Genomic DNA, 18,406 nt, shown 5'->3' on the forward strand with positions numbered 1-18,406 from the left:
GTTAGAAAGGTTTTCTTTTCCTGATGATTCTGAGAACCTGCTCACTCCCTTTCCCACAAGGTACAGTTGAAAAATATAAAGTGACTGCTATTCCAATTTGAGATTCACTGCTCTCAGGTGGAAGTTCATGTCCTCAAAGACACACTTGATCCAGGAACCACACTGCTCTGGTTCACAGATCCTCAGAAACCTTTACAAGTCTAGGGCTTGGTCACTTGGGCCCGGTTTTATTGAGATTTTATCTTTTAAATCCATTTGTTCTCCCCCAGTTAAAAAATTGAGACCTAATATCAAAACTAAACAGGTAAATATGGAGGAGAAAATATATAGTGCCAGTAATTCCACTACTAAAATAGCTACTATGGATTTTCTTCTTGTCTTTTTGCAAGTACCTTCTGCTGCTTTAAGGAATATAATATTCTTTCTCTTCCTTAGGGTGAAATAAACACCTATATTGTCTTCCGGTTTTCTTTATGCTTCACTTTTATATAGAATTTTTTCCTTTTATTTGACACCTTTTACTATCACAATAGTTTTATAGTTTCTTCCAGGTGGGTGTCATAGATTTTTTTTTAATTTGGACCACAACATTTTGTTCACATACACTGGAGCTGGGCGACAGCTGTACTAGAGCTAAAATCTCAGAGTCCCGGGGCTCAGCCTCCCTTGTCCACTCCAGCATCAAAACCAGGAAAGCAGGTTTACCCTCCAGGCCACCTCCAAGGACATATAAATAGTCTAAAAATATCTTCCTCACATGTTCTACTCATGGTCCGAAATTCCTTTCTCATGAGGTAGCCTTGTGTGCTGGGCAGAGCAATGGACTAAGGAGGATCCATCTCTTCTAAGATCTGAGGCCAGAGAGGTGACCATATTGGAGGGGCATCTTACTTGGATTTCATTTCCTCCATTCACTCTCACTGAGCACACGCCAGTATAAAACACAGAAGGCATAGCCAGCACTCAGCCAAGTGATCTTTATCTATAGCTCTGCTAATATCCAGGAATGTCTCCAGAGATTCCTATCCATGGACTCAGAAGAGCTGGGGAAGGAGCAGAAAGAATTCCCCAAGGAAGGCTTTTGTAGAGCAAGTGAAATAGGACACCTGTTTCCCTGGAAGCCCAAGAGCAGAGAACAATGGCTGCCCCCACAGCCAGCACCCAGCAAGCCAGCACATACTTCCGCTGCAGTGGTAACGAGGGCCTTTCTGTGAGCGGGCTCTTGTGGGGGAGCTCCTGAGAGGCAGAGTCCCCAGAGGGCCTGGCCCGTGGGATCTCATGTCCACAGGAGGACCAGCTACTTTGGCGAGAGTATCCCACTCTTGAATCAGAGGCAGGGAGCCGGGACCCAGGACCACCGTGTTGTCTGACTCCAGAAGCCCTGCTCACCTGGGCCACATCACACGGCCTGCAAAGTGGCTGGAGCCCCGTGGAAGTGTGCCCCAGGCTCTGGTCCCACCGACCTGGCTTTGTGTGTTGCCTCTGGCCCTTCCCTGTGATCCTACCCCTGTGATGTAAGGCCAAGTCACTCAAGCTTTCAAAGCCCAATTCTCCATCTATAAAGTGAAGGTAACAGAAGCACCCAGCCTCACAGAGCTCAAGTGAGGGTAAAATGAGGAAATCCATACAAAGTGCTTTTGCTCAGCCTGACACACACTAGGTCATCTTGTGTCAGCTCCTCCTCCTGATGGTTGCTCCTCTGCTTCAATACAACATTTCTTACTTTCTGGGGGGTCCAGCAGTGGTCCAGCTGGGCTTGAAGCCCTGGCGAGGGAGGACCAGGACTTTGATTCCCTCTAAGAGTCAGTGCACTGTGCATAGTAGATGCTCGATACCTGTTTGGAGACCATGATGATAGCAATTCCATCCTTGCTAACTTTTCCTGGGTCTTACTGACAGAATTCTTATTTGCATCTCACATCCCTTCTCCATCCACTCCTTCCATTGTTTAGATGCTGAGTGCAAAACGTGGCTCTCAAAGCCACCAAGATATGGGGGTGAGAGTAAGCACGATGCAGGGCTGGTGTGAAAGCACATGGTGCCCACTGTAGTGCCAGGGGGAACAGACATTCCAAAGCTGGAGCTGGTGTTTTCTCAACAGGCTCCCATCCCTGTGTGCAAAACCTCTCCTATTTTAAATAATCAAGAAGAGAGAGAACCAAGAACCACAAAGGCAAAGGGGCAGCTTCCTGTTCATGCGATGCTCTGTTTTTCTTTATGCTGACAACTGAGTCAAAGAGGACTTCACAATGACCACAGTAGCAGGTGGCAGTGTCAAACCATATATTCTCCTGACTCGCCATTCAAAGGAAGCACTCAAGCCAGTGTCCAGGAGTGTGGGTCCAACCTCCTTACAGCAGGCTTTCCTCCATAAGCAGCCATGCAAGCAGACCTCAAAAGAGTCAGCACATCCAGACCCCAGGGCCCATGCACATGCTCCCTGTTCTCTGGCCTATGTGCTCCTCTCATGAGGGAGGATGCCCACCCGAGCTCCAGGAACAGAGGGGATCACCAGACAGAGAGAGGCCAGGAAATCCAAGCCTCAGTCAGCATCTCCTTCCTCCAGACTACAGAGAAGGAGTAGCATCTGCTCTGGAGGGCCCAGAGCCCAAGCAGCTGCCCTGAGAGGAGGGTTAACCACCTGGGTGCCACTGCCTCGCATGATGTCCTCAGGGATGGCGTATATCTGGTTCTCCATCTCAACCTTCTGGAGCCCGTTGTCCGTTACTCTCACCCGAAGCACACGGAAGTTGGTTCCTCCAAGGTCCAAAGCCAAGAACTCTCCATGTTCTACAGAGAGAGGAGGGCCGCTGTTAGTCGGGGAAGCCCAGATCCAACTACTTCAGAGACCAAAACTCAAAGTCCACAAACACAGGTCGGCTCTGAGAGACAGGGTGGCCAGTAGGTCTTACTTTTTCCTACACACATTTATGCACTGTCTAATTCTTTTTCTTAATGCTAAGCACTTCCATGTTACTTTTACAATTCACATCAACAATTAGACAGTTTCCCAAGGGCTTTCAGCCAAATCCCCACTGAGCTCATGGGGCCCACGAACCCCTGGACCTGGAGTCCCCCTCAGTTTTGTTCCTCGTGCCCCCAGAACACTCAGCACAGTGCTGCAAGACTATGGGCTCCTGGGCCCTCAGCCAAATTGTGATCCCTGCACAAAATCTACTTTTTAATGTTTGCATACAGTGATGGCCATGTCCTATGGCAGGATGACAGGTCACATGATTGAGTGGAACAGGGTCCAAACGGCTAAAATTAAGAGATCAAGCAAATAGCCAAGCACATGCCCACCCCCTACTCCAGCACAAGACCCAAGACTTATTCAAATGAGAGAGAATGCGGACCCAAGAGTATGTAAGACAAGAGTCAGGCCACTCAGCTAAGCCACAGAGCTGGGGTGGAGTGGGGAGGGAGAGACTCCACTGACATAAGTGGGGCAAGATCTTTAGGTGTCACCTGGAAGGCCCTTCTGTCCAGGAAATAAGCAGTGCAGACAGGAAACATCGAGATTCTAGACAACAATAAGGCTAGCTGCAGGGACATGCTCCATTGTATGGCACAGAATGAAAGTGCTGAGGAGGCGCAGAGGTCCAGGCTGGGGGCTGGCAGGGCAGGCCAGGCTGAGGGAGGAGCGGGGCACACCCTCTGCAGCCTCCTCTACCCACAATGGCTCCACCAATGTCCCCTGGCCCTGCTGCACACCTTCTCAAAGTACACTGGACGATTTCCTGGGGGATTCACTTATTGGCATGGCAGTCGGCACTCAGCGCATTTCCTGGTGGGAGTCAGCCACTGAAGCAAGGTGGAATGGGTAGAAGGGTCAGAAAATGCTCTCAGGGAACCAACAAGGGTTTATTCTGTTCAGGTCCCCTCAGCATCAACAACTGCTTGGCCCCAAGAAAAGCTCCATCTGCCCAATGAGCTAAGGCCATTCACAGCCCCTGCAGTCAAGGGCTAACTTGGGGTGGATGTCATCCACTTGAGGTTCCATGGGCATGTGCCTCCACACCACAGTGGTCTGGTGGGAAAGCTATGCAGAGACTGGCTGGGAGCCCATCTTACCTTTGTCAGAATGGTTTGGCCATGGCAAGTTTCTGAGCCTGAGCCTCAGGAGCTTCATCTCTAACATAGGAGCATCATACCTGGCATGGCTGCTGTAAGGGCAAGGACTAGATAATGTGCCGCAAGCACCCAGCGTGGTGCCAAGGACTTAGGACACACTGGAAATGTTCCAAACAGGCTCTCAGCAAGCACTGCCTGGCACCACGCTTAAGCCCGCACACCCAGGGTCAGGGATAGCTCTCAGACAAAAAGGCACAATCAGCATTGCCAGGGGAGAAAGAAATCTGTCCCCAAAAAACCACTGGCATCTGCTCCAGCCACTTTGGCATTCTTCGTCAGGGGTGCTAACTTCCTGTTCCCTCTCAGGCATCTGGAGGGCACCCCCCAACCCCCAGCTGTAGTTGTCAGGTAGCTGGGGCAACCTTGACCCCGTCTGGGGTGACTCTGCCCCTCTCACAGCCATAGGCGACTTCTCTGGGCACTACAGTCTGAGCCTTCCCTGGTAGTGGGACCTCAGCCAGACTGCAGGAAAAGCTTCATGGTGGTTGTCATGGGGGATGAACAGGGAAAGCACAGATGAACTGCCAGCATCAGCACTCTGCTGCCCGGGACACTGCAATCCACTGGATCGGGGCCACCAGGGTCATGATTCTGGGCCATGCTGCCTCGGGTCCCAGGAGGGAATGTCATCCTTGCTTTCTTTTCAGGCTCCACCAGAACAGACATTCCTCCACATCCCTCCTCCCCGGCACCCCCTCTACAAACACACATGATCACAACCACCACGGCCAAGGACTGTATTTCTTCCAGAGTCTAGGATCGCTGAGGCAGATTCAGCACTCTTTAACTCCTGCAGCTAAATCCTGAGCAACCCCTCTCCTCGTGTTACCTCCACATCACTCACTAGAGGCCCTCATGGAGCAGCAGCGGAGAGTTGGACCTTAGAGATGGGCAAGCAGGCTGTTTTGAATTTCAGCTCAGCTGGTCCCCCTACCTGTGCAGCCTCACCAATCATTTAATGTCACCTATAGAACACAGGTCATAATGCTGACTTGTAGGACATGTCATATGTGAATATGCAGGTACACAGTAAGCCATCAATAAATGGCAACTGTCCTCATTGTTATTATTCTTTTGATTACATAAACTCCTCTCCTAGTTCTTCTCAGCCCCTCCAATCCCTGCTTCTCCTCCTACTTGTGGCTCAAGTCCTGCCTCCATTGTCAACCTTCTGGGACATTCCAGAAGCCCAAGCAGAGACTGTGTGATGGGTGTGAAGGAGGACCTCATCCATGGGGCTGGGACAGTCACACTGGACAGGGAGGAACAAGGTACTAGGGCCAGAAAGCATGCCTTTAGCAGGTTTCTTAAGAAAGTACACAGCCACATGACAAAGGACCCAGTAAGGCCTGGGGAGATCATGCTACAGAATGATTATAGTTGGTATTTGAAGGAATGTATTATGAAAACATCTCATATTGCATTTGCTCACTAATGGTTCATATGCTAAATAAAATGTCCCCATGCCAACTGTGGTGTTTATATACAAGGCCATCAGGTCAGGGGTAAAGGACATTTTGAATTTTTGACTGGCCTCTTAAATTCCTTTTTCTATGATTTACCTCCACATCTTTTGCCTTTTCAAAATACATATTCACTGATTTCTTAATAACCTGAAAGAGCTCTTTGCACATTAAGGAAAATAGGTTTGTTTGATTGTATACTTCCGATGATTTTTTTCTAATTGGCTGTTTTAAATTCTGTTCATTGTATTTTTGCCATGCAGAAATGTTTAATCTCTGTTGTCAAAGTATTTATGGTTTCTCAGTTTTATGTTGTGTCTGTAGAAATTCTGAAGATATTAGCCTACCACATTTTCTAAATCTCTCTAATTCCTCTTAAATGTGGCCAACATTATTGCTAAAATAAAAGAAGCAAGGTTTGATTGTAGGTTTGCTTAAATGATCAATTCACCTCCTTTTTTCTTATGTGACTATTTTGAAAAATGAAGCCCAGAACCCTATCTTCATCTCTCTTATCCCCGGGGCAGAGTTTAGACTTTATCAATGGCATATGGATTATCAAAAGAAAGGGCAGATGTAAGGGAGATTTACTGACTGAAGGCCCTACATGTAAGTGTTTCTGATGGAAGAGAAATTAACATTTGTTAAGTGACGGTCACTTTGCTTATGAACATTATCACATTAATCCTCAACAATCCTGTTGGGCACTACAATCCCAGTTTTCCCCATGAGGAAACCAAGACTCAGGGCAAGTAACTGAAACCATGATTCAAATTCAGATCTGCCTCTCTAGCCAAGTTGTCTACTGCAGTGCATGAGAAGGCTGCTCACGGGTAAACCATAAATCCTCAAATATGAAACTCTTCATTAACAATACCAAAAGCATAAGACCCAGAGGCCAGCAGCAGCCTCCAAGCTGGCCTGGAAGGCAGAGGAAGTGACACTGGGGTTCAAAAGCTGAGTCACTTGGTAAAGGTCATGCATGGTTCGAACTCAAGTCAACAGGACCCCAAAGGCCAGGCCTGTCCCACTGCACCACACCCAGACCTCTCACTACTCTGGTTCCTGCAGGCTGAGGATCACCTGGCACAGAATCCAGGATGGGAGCAGATAAGCCATGAACTGATCAAAAAGAAGGTAAAGATGTCCTAATCTTTATCAGTAACTGTGGTCCATTCCCCCTAGGCCTATTGGACGGCTAACTGCTCTCAGACAGAGTGGGAGTGGCAGACACATGTCCCCTGGCAAGAGGTGACACAGCCTTCTCCCTGGAGAAACCAAGGACCTAGTACAGCTTGTTGTTGCAGGCTTTTTTGGAAGGAACAAATCCATGCCACCCCACACAATCACACCAAACCTCTGCTGCCACCTCCCTGGCCATGCTCCAACCCTCTCTGGTGAAGGTGCCCGCCTCCAGAGGCAGACACAATGTTAGGACACCTATCTCATGGCTAGAAGCACACAAGCTTCCACGGGGAAGAGGCGCAGGCAGTGTGGGTATTAGGTCATGCCTCCTGCCAGCAAATTGCCCAATGGTTAAGATTCAAGTTGTTCCCTCTGGCAGAGTTGATTTGCTGGCTCATTTCCCATCCTGGACTACCATTCTGCTCACTTCCAGGGAGGCTCTTCTCAAATACAGGTCAGCAAGATAAAAGGGTTTCAGTTTCTCCTGGGAACTCACCTGTTTCAAGGAAAAGTGGAGGAAGACTAAAATGGCATTTTACTAACCACCTGAAGCTGATGACAGTCACTGTCCTCTTCATTGATACATCAGTATTGTATCTGAGCAGGCCATCACAGTGTTAAGAATGCTCTATCAGGTGGCCTGGTACCTAACAATGACCGCACTATTTTTGAGGGTAAAAGGCAAGGACCAGTTGAATTTCCCAACTAGATCTATTTTCAATCATTAGGTAGTTGCCACTAATTAAAACAGATCACCACCTGTTCCTCTCCTCAGGCACTTCCAGCAGTGTGCCAACCAGTGCCCTAAGAGTGACTTGCAGACAGGTTTGGTTTGCTTGCGTATTTGTGAGCTGCAATACACTTTTGTCACAGGCAACTGTGTTCACAAGTGGCAGCTCCCTGCCTAGTTAAGATGGGAGTGAGTCAGAGCCCAGATCCTTCACTGCAGGGCTTCTTCAGAACTACAAACCCCAGAGCCTCTTTTTAAGTAGGTGGCTTTTACACAGCGATCCCAGACTTCTGGGATCCTTGGAAGTGGCAAGGTCTGCCCTTAGCGAAAGCTAGGGAGGCCAGTTACGGCACAGCCTCACACCCCACATTCTCACTATCAATTTATTTCTTTTCCCTGATTTTAACTATCTTACATATGAAGTTCTATGTAAGATCTCATTTTGTTTAAGATGGGGAACAGGAGCCACTATGAAAAGAATGTTTTTACAATCACTACTTTGAGAGTCAAACACCAAACTTATTCTAGGACCTGCCAACAAAATACTTCCTATTCTGCAATTAGTTATTTCAACACTGAGCATTAAAAATAGATAGTTACCAAGCTTCTTAGCTCCTGGTGCTGTATGCAAGCCAGACCCTGAGCAGCCAGGGAGACAGGGAGCAGTCGGGTGCACTGTGGCGAGTACCACGATAGGACTGTCATAGAAGGAATGATAGTTTCTCCTCAGAAAAGGGAGCCTTCTTGGGAGCCAATGTAAGACAGCCAGGTCCTTGGTGAATGGAATGAGTTGCCAGACAGACAATGGGGTACACAGAGGTGTAGAAGTTCATGACATGCTCAGGGAATGGCATGTCCCGAGTGGTTGCAACATAGGGCATCTATGTCATGGCTACAAGCAACAGCAAATGCCAATGCCAAGGACTTTGGGTTTTAAGCAGATAGTCAGATTTGTGTTTTCAAAGGGCTGCACTGCAGACTATGGGTCTAGCCAGGGAGTCTGGTGAGGAGACTGGTGTGATAGATTTGAGCCAAGCAGTGATGAAGCCTGAGTTCTGGGACCACATAGGGTGGTCAACCACCCAGATTTGCCCAGGACTGACATGGAGGGTTCCATGATAAAACTGAGAGAGTTCCAGGCAAACAAGGATAGCTGGTCATCCCTGGTCCTTGTTAGATCCAACCACAGGACCATCTGCCTTTCCTTGTCAACTACTGCCTGAGGCATGCAGCCTGGAATTTTGAGGTCAAAGATATACCTCCATACTTTCACATCCAGCTCCTGAAGTGCCCTATAATTCAGTGCCCCCAAAGGCACCTGCTCCTGCCTGCCCTGCAATAGCAGGAACATTTCCAGGGTCCCCAGGCAGCTGTACCCAACATTCCAATCTTCTTCCATAGAGAGGCTCTGGGTTAGGGGAGACCTTGTTTACCCTTTAGTTTTCAAGTGCCTGCTAGCCCACTGCCAAGGACCACTCTTAGGATGTATGGCCTGGCCTCTGATTGAGAAGAGAACTAACAAGTTCCTGGGTCAGAAATCCAGCAAAACCCCCTTTGGCAGACACAAGTTTCCAGGCACACATTTCCCATGTAACTGAAACCCCCACAATCACTACCATATCTGGCAGCCTCTTTTTAAGCTCCAAGATCCCAACTGCTCCATTACAATGGAGCTGGCCTCCACTAACTGCCCAGGAATAAAGTAATTCCATGTTATTAAAGGTGTCAAATCACACAGTCAGCAAATGCTGAGTCTGATACAGTCAAGGAGTGGGGGAACCTGATCTTCAAAGTCACTAGTTTTCAAATCATTTTGATTTGAAACTAACTGCCCAGGAATAAAGTAATTCCATGTTATTAAAGGTATCAAATCACATGGTCAGCTAATGATGAGTCTGATATAGTCAAGGAATGGGGGAACCTGATCTTCAAAGTCACTAGTTTTCAAATCATTTTATAAGCAGCAGGATGCTAAATGCCAAAATGCAGAAAGAGAAAAAAATAAAGATGCTGGAAAGGAGGCGCCTGGGGCACATAAATTACACACTGTAAGTGCTCCCAAAGCTCCCAGAATGCCATCAGAAACCACCATCCTGGTCCTTTTAAACTCAGGAAATGTTTCTTAAGCTCAAAATAAGTGCCAGCCAGAGAAGTGTTACATTAGCTCCACAGGTGTGAAACCATTGTTCAAAGGACTAGAACATGTTTATGTTTCAAAACTGTAGATACTGAGATTGTTAAGATTTTCAGGTAGTCAGACTTGGGTATTAGCCATATGATTTGGGGTAAATTATTAAAAGTCTGACACTCAGATTTCATCATCTGTTACAAGGGAACAGTAATAACCTCCTCTCAAGCCAGAACCTCCCCACCCCTCACCAGGACACAGAGACACACACACAATTTTCATCAAGATTCAGTGCAATGAACACATAAGGTGTTTGGCACAATGCCTGGTGCATGCAACTGTTTAACAAACTCTACTACTACTATACAGAGGCTATTTATCAATTCAATCTTCAGTCTATATTGTGGGCACCATATAAGTCCACTGATTAACTTGCATGTGTGTCAGTTATTGATCTGCCTCTACTGCACGACTGTTGATAATAATGCTGAGCAACCAAGATAAGGCCTCCTTTCAGAGTTTTACCAGTCTCCCTGCAACCTATCACTAGGCTAGTCTCTCTTTATCATATCTTGTGTGTATATTATATTACCCAGTATCATCCTGTAATCATTTCATCTCCATAAGCCTTATCTCCTCAAGGACAGTTTTCACTCTTCAAAAGTGCAGCACAAGGCAGCTTGGCACACTGCTGCCCTACAGAAGACCAGCCTCAGAGGAAACTCTCTGAAATCAGTTGCATGGCTATGTCTGTGTTACTAATAGAAGAATTAATGCATTGTGCTAGCAATGTAGGGGGAGGGAAGCAATAATATGCACCTCTAGCAGTGTGCCTAAGGACCCAAGCACCAGCATGCCGCTGGCTGGATTACAATCAAACACTTCCCCTTACCCACTGTGTGACTGTGGGCAAATTGCCTAATCTAGTGAAATCTACCTTCTTGTTCTATAAAACAGGCATTGGGTCACTGTAAGAATTAATGAGATAGCTCAAATACAGTGTATAGTGCAGAACTTGGCATTGAATAAGTCCATATTTTTCAATAATTTTTTAATGTAATTATTATTATCATCATCATACTCTGCTTTCTAAGGAGTTAAGAGACAGTGGAGATACACTCACCTATGGAAATAATTCACAATTCAGAAAAGTGGGGAAGTGTCAAATGATCAATACAGCAAAGCCTTCACCTCACTCTGCCTTCTAAGACATGGTTATATCTAAACAATCTTACCAAGACAAGAGGGGGATAAAGACACTACAAAAATACTCCATTTCTAAATTGGAATTTGAAGCTAGAATATTAGATTTCCAGGTGGGTGGTGCTTGAGCTTATTTTAATTATAGAAAGCCAACTCATATTAATGATGTATTTAAAAAGATCATCATCTGATTTGCTCTAGAAACATTTGTTCAGCAACATGAGTCAATGTAAATATGAACCTCTTGGTCATAGAGTCAGAATTACCCTCACGTAAATCCCACCTCTGCCACTAACTGGCCGCAGATGACCTTGGCAATCACCAGCCCTTTTAGCCTCAGTTGCCTTATTTTTAAATTGGAATGTCTCTCTTAAAGAGTTTGCATAGAGAGTAAAATGCCTATTCATGTAAACAGCCTAGTACAGACTACCATGAGTGTTCATCAAACAGTATCATTTATTCCTGTGTTTTCTCTTAAGACGCAATTGTCCTCTGCAAGCCAGATCCCTGAGGTGTATGGTGGTGGGCTCCTGACAGGACTGTGGCTGAAACTGGATGGGGTACAGACTTGATGCCTGACCCTTGGCATACATGAGTTTGAATCCTGACTCAGCCTTTCATTAACTACGTGGCCTCAGGCAAGTTATCTGAACATCCAAGCTTCAATTCCTCATCTAAAAAAAACGTGGATAAAATTTGTACCTACATTCTAGGATACTGTGAAAAGTAAATGAATTCCTGCATGTAGGTGCTCAGAAAAGCCTTTACCCCATAATATATATTTAATAAATATTTAAGGTACTTGCTTAGTGCTAGTGCCTGAAAAAAAGGCATGGGTTCCTGGCCTGAGGAGCTAGTAAATGTATCAGGACGTTAAATGAAAACCATAGGAGCGGGTGTGGTTGCCAGTCAGAGGGAGTGACAGGTACAGTAAATGTGTGAATCTAGAGGACACACAAGGGACCTAAGAACAGGCAGAGGCCCTTCACCTCAAGGAGCTCTTTGAAGGGGTCACACACACACGCACACACACACACGCACACACAGTCAGAGAACAATCCTGTATAAGGTCGCACCCTCAGCGTCCAGGCTGGGTCCCAAGGCCACCACAAACATACTTGTTTTAGGAATGGTAGGAAGGTACAGAGTCTTGTGAGACATCCCAGGGCCACAGAGGCTCCCATGCAGGTAAGTCTCAAGGACACAGGTGTGATGGAAATATTGAAGGCATGAGGCAACGAGCCAGCCCTGCCCCATACCCAGCCTCAGCCCTGGCCTGGCCCCGGGACTCCTCTGCAGATGGCTCCCCAGTGGCCCGCTGCCTTCTTGGTGCACTCCCCTCCCTCAGGTTTTCAGACTCTGCTTCCTGGCTCCTCCACTGCCCTGGCAGTGGCGGTGGGCTCTTTCCCCACCCTGGGATGTGGGTAGCTATCCCACCCGACCCCTCATAGCCCCCACAGGTCCTTATCCTTAAGGAGCTACTAGGAGAAGTCAAGGAGACAAGCTTGTGTGAACGCACTGACAAAGCTTAGGGCTGTTGCCTTCTCTGAGGATGTCAGCCCCAGGCAGCTGGGCTCCACACCGGGGAGTGGCCTTTGACTACTAACTCTCCCTGCCCACCACATGTGCCCTGGGCCCAGCCCTGTGCTCTAGCAGCCACCCATCAGCCCCCACCCGCCTCCCTATGCTGCTGCTGATGTGCATTCTGCTCACACCCCTCTAACACTCTCAGTTCCTCCCCACTGCCTACTGAAGAAAGACTGTGTTTTAGGCGTGCAATACAAGGCCTTCTGATCTAGCTCCAACCTACCTTCCAGCTTCCATCTCCACCTTGACCCTTTTCTCCATTTGATTAAATCACTTCCTGGGGGGTGCTTCATGAAATACAGATTCTGTATCCAAATAAGGGGATTAAACAAAGCTGGACAGGTTCTTTTTGCACAACTCTGAGCCTTTAATACCTTAATATGCACTGTGGCTCTTCAGTCTCCCAAGCTAATTGGCACTTCTACTTTCACAGACTTCAAGAAACAATCTAGGACAATGTGGACCACACTGTTTCTCCAGCAAGCCTGTGGAGAGTGCCAGTTAGAGGTCCAGAGCGTAGCTGCTGAGGCCTCTGGCTGTGACCATCCCAGGCACACTGTGCTTCCTCACTTCCACTACATGCAGCTGCAGGGGGACTGTACGATCCCCAACTGAGCAGTGGAGCCTTTTTCAGCACATGGATGGAAAACAAACGGCTGCCAAATATGCGCTGGTCGGGTTGACAAAGATTTACTTCTACTTTGTCTACCAAGGCTGCCCACTTTCCCAGTCTTGTTTGCCCCATCTCACAGACTTTCATTAAATTCCCTGTATGTCTGAAATAGCTAGAGTTGGTTTCCAAGGCCTGACACCAAAGAACTTTCAGTGATTCATAGTTCTTTGGGTGCCTGAGCACAGCCACCCAAATCTCCCACCAGCAATAGCCACCCCCCAGCGGCAGCACCTGTCCCATCTGGAGTGGACCTCACGAAGGTGGGCAGCATTTTCACAGAAGCAGTAGGGTGGGTGGTGGCTCCAAGCCCTTTCTCCATCTCCTTGCGGAACCGCTTAGAGATCTCCAGAAGGGTCTCATCAGAAAGACGCATATGGTAGAGATACTGGTCAACCTGAAAGAGGGGGAAAACAAGAGGAGAGGAGAGGCCTGCAGGTTAGATTATGGTGCACATCCATGTCATGGAATGCCAATCAGCCCTTCAAAATAATAACATGCTATGTTCAGAAGGTTATTGTTAAAGACCATTTAACTGGAATCTATTTGACAAGACTTTGTCTTTAAAAAACTAAAAATTAAAATTAGAAAAATAGGTTTAATTTTAGTTCTGGAGAATGGTGAAGACCAGGGAAAAGGCATATTAGTCAAGAGGAGAGTCCTTTTCGGAAAGGTTGAGTTTACATGTCTATGAAAACATCCCTGGAACTGGAATTCATTACCGACCCTCATCTCAACTCCCCACACACTTCGAGCTCTGGCTGCACCAATCCCATCACCCCTCACCCTAGGCCAAGCACCCACCACTTCTTGCCTGGACTTGTACAACTCCAATTCTGCAAACTTGTACAACCCCTTCCATCTATGCCCCATCCCACAGCCAGACTCTACTATTCCCCCTGCTTAAAGTCTTTCAGCAGCCTCCCATTAGAACCAAACCCAAAAATCCTTCCAGAGCCCCAAACGGTCTGTTGTCTCCTACTTCCCAATCTCACTGACTCTGCAGTCCTTGCACAGACTACCCTTGGCTCAGTCACCTGCTCACCCAGCTCGCCCCTCCCCACCTTGGGACCCATGCACATTCCTTGGGACCCCACAGTTCCTTATTTACCCCGTTCTTCATCCACCAACCTCTTACCAATGCTTCAGGCCTCTTTCCGCCAAGGCCTCTTCTGATCCTCTTAATGAAACAGGCCTCCCATGACGCTAAGAATTTGGACATTCCCCTTCCCAGTACCATCCACAATTTGGAAATACATATTTATTAGTATCTGAATCACAAGCACAAAAGGCAAGAAGAACCATGGCCACTTACTTGCCCTGTAGCCCCAGCACAGTGCCCAACACATAATAGCGTCTCTACAGAAGCAGTAACAAACCTCTCCTGTCCTCAGAGGCAGACACAGCTCTCCCTGGTTATTTCACTAATCTTGTTTCCAACATAAAGTCACAGGAACTTTTCTCAAGCTTAACACCAGCAGAAGCAGCAATAGGAGTGCTTCTCAGGTGGTTTCCCTCTGGGAACCTCCCATCTGCCTTGGCCACGGATATTCTCAGTTTTCTCCTATCAGGAGAAGGCCTGACAGAAATCCTTCCAGGGAGGCACACAAGTGTCCACGCCATGCCCATCCTTGGAGCGATGGTGGACAGGGGAGGCTGCTGGTCATGGGATGGTGGGGGTAGAGACTCAGGCACTCTGGGCCAAGCTGCAGCTCTGCCCTCAAGGTGTAGGGGTCTCAGTCCTTCCGGCCTCATCAGCAAAGTCAGGGGTGACAAGGGACCTGCTCTTCCCAGCTCTGAAACTCCAGGATCGCCAAGGGCAAAGCTTGGTGGTGACCGCTGCCACTGTTATTCCTGTGGGAAACCCTGTCAACACCCACCCATCCCTCACCCATGCCCAACTCTGTCAAAGGAGCACAGATTTTTACAATTAGCTTTCTAAGACAAATGTGCTCATTCATTATTACAGCCTATTATATATGTTCCAGCACTTTCTTCCTGAAAATTTTTTTAACCAAAACTTGCAGCCTAGGATTTCCAGGGGAATGGCAGAAGGTATTTAATCCTCTAAGGAAAGAACAATCCTGGTGCCTTCCTTTGCGAATGACAAAGGACAAAAACAAAACAACATAAGAGACGGTCCCCTTAAATCTTCTCTCTTCCAGGATGCATCCTAACTCCCTGTGGGGTGTGGACCACATCCTTCTCTCTGGGCCTGTTTCTGCCCCTGCAGAATGGATTGGCCCTCCTCACACCATTTCACTTATCCTAAATCAGTACTAATCTTTGATCCTTCCTCTAACATCCCAACGCAGAGTCTAGAGTAAAGTGCTGAACACAGCAGTAAGAAAGCAAAGGCCAGTGTGGGAATGGGCCACATCTGTCCTCTCCACAACTGTCACCTGGTTAAAACACGACAAAAATGACAGATTTGGGAAGAGAAAAGGCCCTTGGCCACTTCTCCACTCCCTCCCCAGACAACAGAGGGACTAGGCTTGCCACACTGGGTTTCCAATTTGCAGAAAAGAGAATTCCCCTGAACTCCATTGTTGCCAGCATTTATCAAAGAGCTTCTGCAGACTAAATCTGTCAGTCTGAATGAGGAAGAATCCAACCATCTATTCTGTTTTCCGATTTCAGGCTCCTGGAATCTCACTTGCCTCAGGCCCACTGTCTGCCCCAGCCTCCCAGGGCTGTGGGGCACCAGTCCCCACCCCAAGCCGGGTCCCTACTCTGGATTTCCTACGATAATGAGGAACCACAGTGTTCCTGAGGAGGCCCAGCTTCCCCCCACTGTGACAATAGAGGATCCCCAGGGGGTAAAAGGGCACAGCTTTAGCCCAACACCACACACACACCCTTCCTTTTGGTAGGGGGCAAATCGCTAGTGATGCGGGGCCCAGGGCAACTTTAATGCTCCCAGAGGTCTCCTGCTCCAGATGCAGTGACACCTGGGCTGGCTCAGGAATGCTGCCTTATGGCTTACACATCTCAGTGTTAATGTACAAAGTCCAGGGCCACTAGACTGGAGGCCAATGCCAGGCCATGTCCAGGATCAGCCTAAGATGTCCTGATGTGCAACAGTAGTAAAAGCAAATCCTTCCTTAGCACTGACTCCATTTTCAAGGTTTCCCACCCATTACCTCATTAATCCTACAACAGCCCAGTGAGGGACGCAGTGTTATCACCTTCATTCTACCAAGAGGGGAAGGCAACATTCCCAGTCACACACACAAAGGGTAGAGGTGGGACAGGACTGGGCAGCCTGGCTCACCTGTGCTCTTGTCCACTCTGCTAGATGAATGCCCCTCTTCTGATGGACAACAGCAGGGCCTACACAGGCCAAACAGCCCGGAAGTGCACTCGGGCGGGCCACGTCCATTAGAAGGCCATCTTCTAGGCCAGGCATGCCCTGGCGCAGACACGAAGGGCAAACAGCAGAGGGCTGGGTGCCCTGCCAGGGTGGAGCCCAGCAGGTGCAACAGACGCATCTCTGCACAGTCATGAGTTTAACCATGACAAGGTTGGAGCACCCACATTACTACTTTCCCTAAGAGCAAAGGAGAGTGCCAGAAGCCTCAATACCCCACTCCCACCCACTTAGACAGCTCTGGGTGTTGCAACAGAAGCAGAGAGTTCCTGCATGGGAGAGCAGAGCCAGACTGCAGTGTTAAGAGGTTGCACCATCACTTCTTGGAGTGGGAGGCCACATACACAAAACAGCAAAGGCAGAGTGGCCACAATTCCTCAGTGGCCATTCTTAGTTTGACTTTGATGCTTAAGCAGTGACATGGCTTGTTGGGAATCCAGTTGGCACTCCCCATCCTTAACCCTCAAATAATATAACAAGTTAACATTTGGCCTTTACCCCAGCGATGGTGCCCTTTACCCAATAGATTATAATCATTTTTAGTTCAGTGACAGATGAAGATGAAGATGATCGCTACAGTAGCTAAACATTTACCAAGCATTTTTTACCTGCCAGACACCATCCTTTGGCTTTACTCACTTGACCTCTATTGTCCCTTTGTAAAATCCTATATCCCTGCTTTACAGGTCACTTGGTGGTGAGGGCAGGGCTATGATGCAAACTGAGGTGTGTCTGGCTGTAAAGCTAAGCCCTTGGGGCTGGCCCCCGCCCTGTCCTGTGGGCCCACGGCAGGCACTCTGCCCTGTGGTTTCCGGGATGACCCCAGGGCCATGAGTTCCTCTCTGTCACATGAGAAGAAGAGAAATGGTATAGGATAGCTGTGTGAAATGCAGCTAGAGCACCTCAAGGCAGACTTCCCCCTTCACAGCAGGATGATATATGTATCCACCTGAGCTTATTTGGGCCACTCAGGAAGACGTGATTAATCACTAATGTCACAGCTTCCTAAACACACCGCTGGGACACACCCAGCCTTGGCGAGCACTGCTCTGCTGGGTAAAGGGTGGCCAAGGGAAGCAGAAGTCGGAAACAAGCAGCAGCCTCCACACAAAGACAGTTTTCCTGGATTGAGAGGGAAGTGAATGCACTGGTAGGAATCCTGCCAACGTTCACCCACAGTGCAGCCAGAGCAGAGAGCACCAGGCCCAAAGTCGGGGGACAAAGTCATTTAGGAGACACCCAATGTGCCTGGGACAGGAGGACTGCGGCAAAAACAAACTCTCAGAAAAGCCTGTGGGACAGCAAGGTGAAAACCTCACTGAACTCAGGCAGCTCTCAGGTTTGTCCAGTTAGGCCCTCCCAACCTGACAGTCATGGGGCCTAAGTTTGAATGCGTCCAAGCATGACAGGCTCCCTAGTTCTCCAAGTGGGTTACCTCCCATTGTAAATCAGCTCTAATGGTTAGAAAGCTTATCCTCAATCTGAGATAAATCTTTCGGATAACTTCTTCCTGGTCTCCATTCTGCCACTTGGGATATGAGTTCCCAAACGTGGCTGTACATCAGGATGACACTGACATGAGGAACTTTGTGAAAATATTAAGAATTCCAAAGATCCACTCTAGACTAACCAAACTGACACCTTTGGGGCTGGTGCTCAAGCAACCACCCCTCTCCCTAGCCACCATGCCAATAATGTGATGGGCTGGGCTCCAGCAATACTACTCAAGGTCATTTTTACCATTTTTCTGCCAAGGGTCTTTGAAAATCAGTAGTTAAGGTGTTAAGCTATGTGTGGAAGAATCCAGTGTTGATCCTGGTGCTGAAAGTTGGAAAGACAAGCCCTATACTTGTTGGAAACAGACTTAAGTTGTTGGAAACATCAAAGCAGAATCATTCAGGCCGACCCGCATGTCGTAGCTAGTAGTGGTGAACTG

General features: G+C 47.9%; 1 protein-coding gene across 5 annotated transcripts in view; it reads right to left on the bottom strand.

Moving 5' to 3' along the window:
- Positions 1-18,406, bottom strand: part of HK2 (hexokinase 2) — a 55,010-nt gene that overhangs the window by 23,310 nt on the left and 13,294 nt on the right. For 3 of the 5 annotated variants that reach the window (XM_017648529.3, XM_017648530.3, XM_037027227.2), the window contains exons 2-3: positions 13,335-13,497; positions 2,642-2,790 (exon numbers count right to left, since the gene is read on the bottom strand). In XM_017648529.3, the coding sequence (XP_017504018.2) occupies positions 2,642-2,790; positions 13,335-13,497 (312 nt within the window). Of the gene's footprint in view, positions 1-2,641; positions 2,791-13,334; positions 13,498-16,374; positions 16,531-18,406 lie in introns of those variants that run through there. The other 2 variants (XM_073242051.1, XM_017648527.3) reach the window with 2 other exon arrangements.

The sequence above is a fragment of the Manis javanica genome, chromosome 1, assembly GCF_040802235.1.
Source record: "Manis javanica isolate MJ-LG chromosome 1, MJ_LKY, whole genome shotgun sequence".
Taxonomy (NCBI): domain Eukaryota; kingdom Metazoa; phylum Chordata; class Mammalia; order Pholidota; family Manidae; genus Manis; species Manis javanica.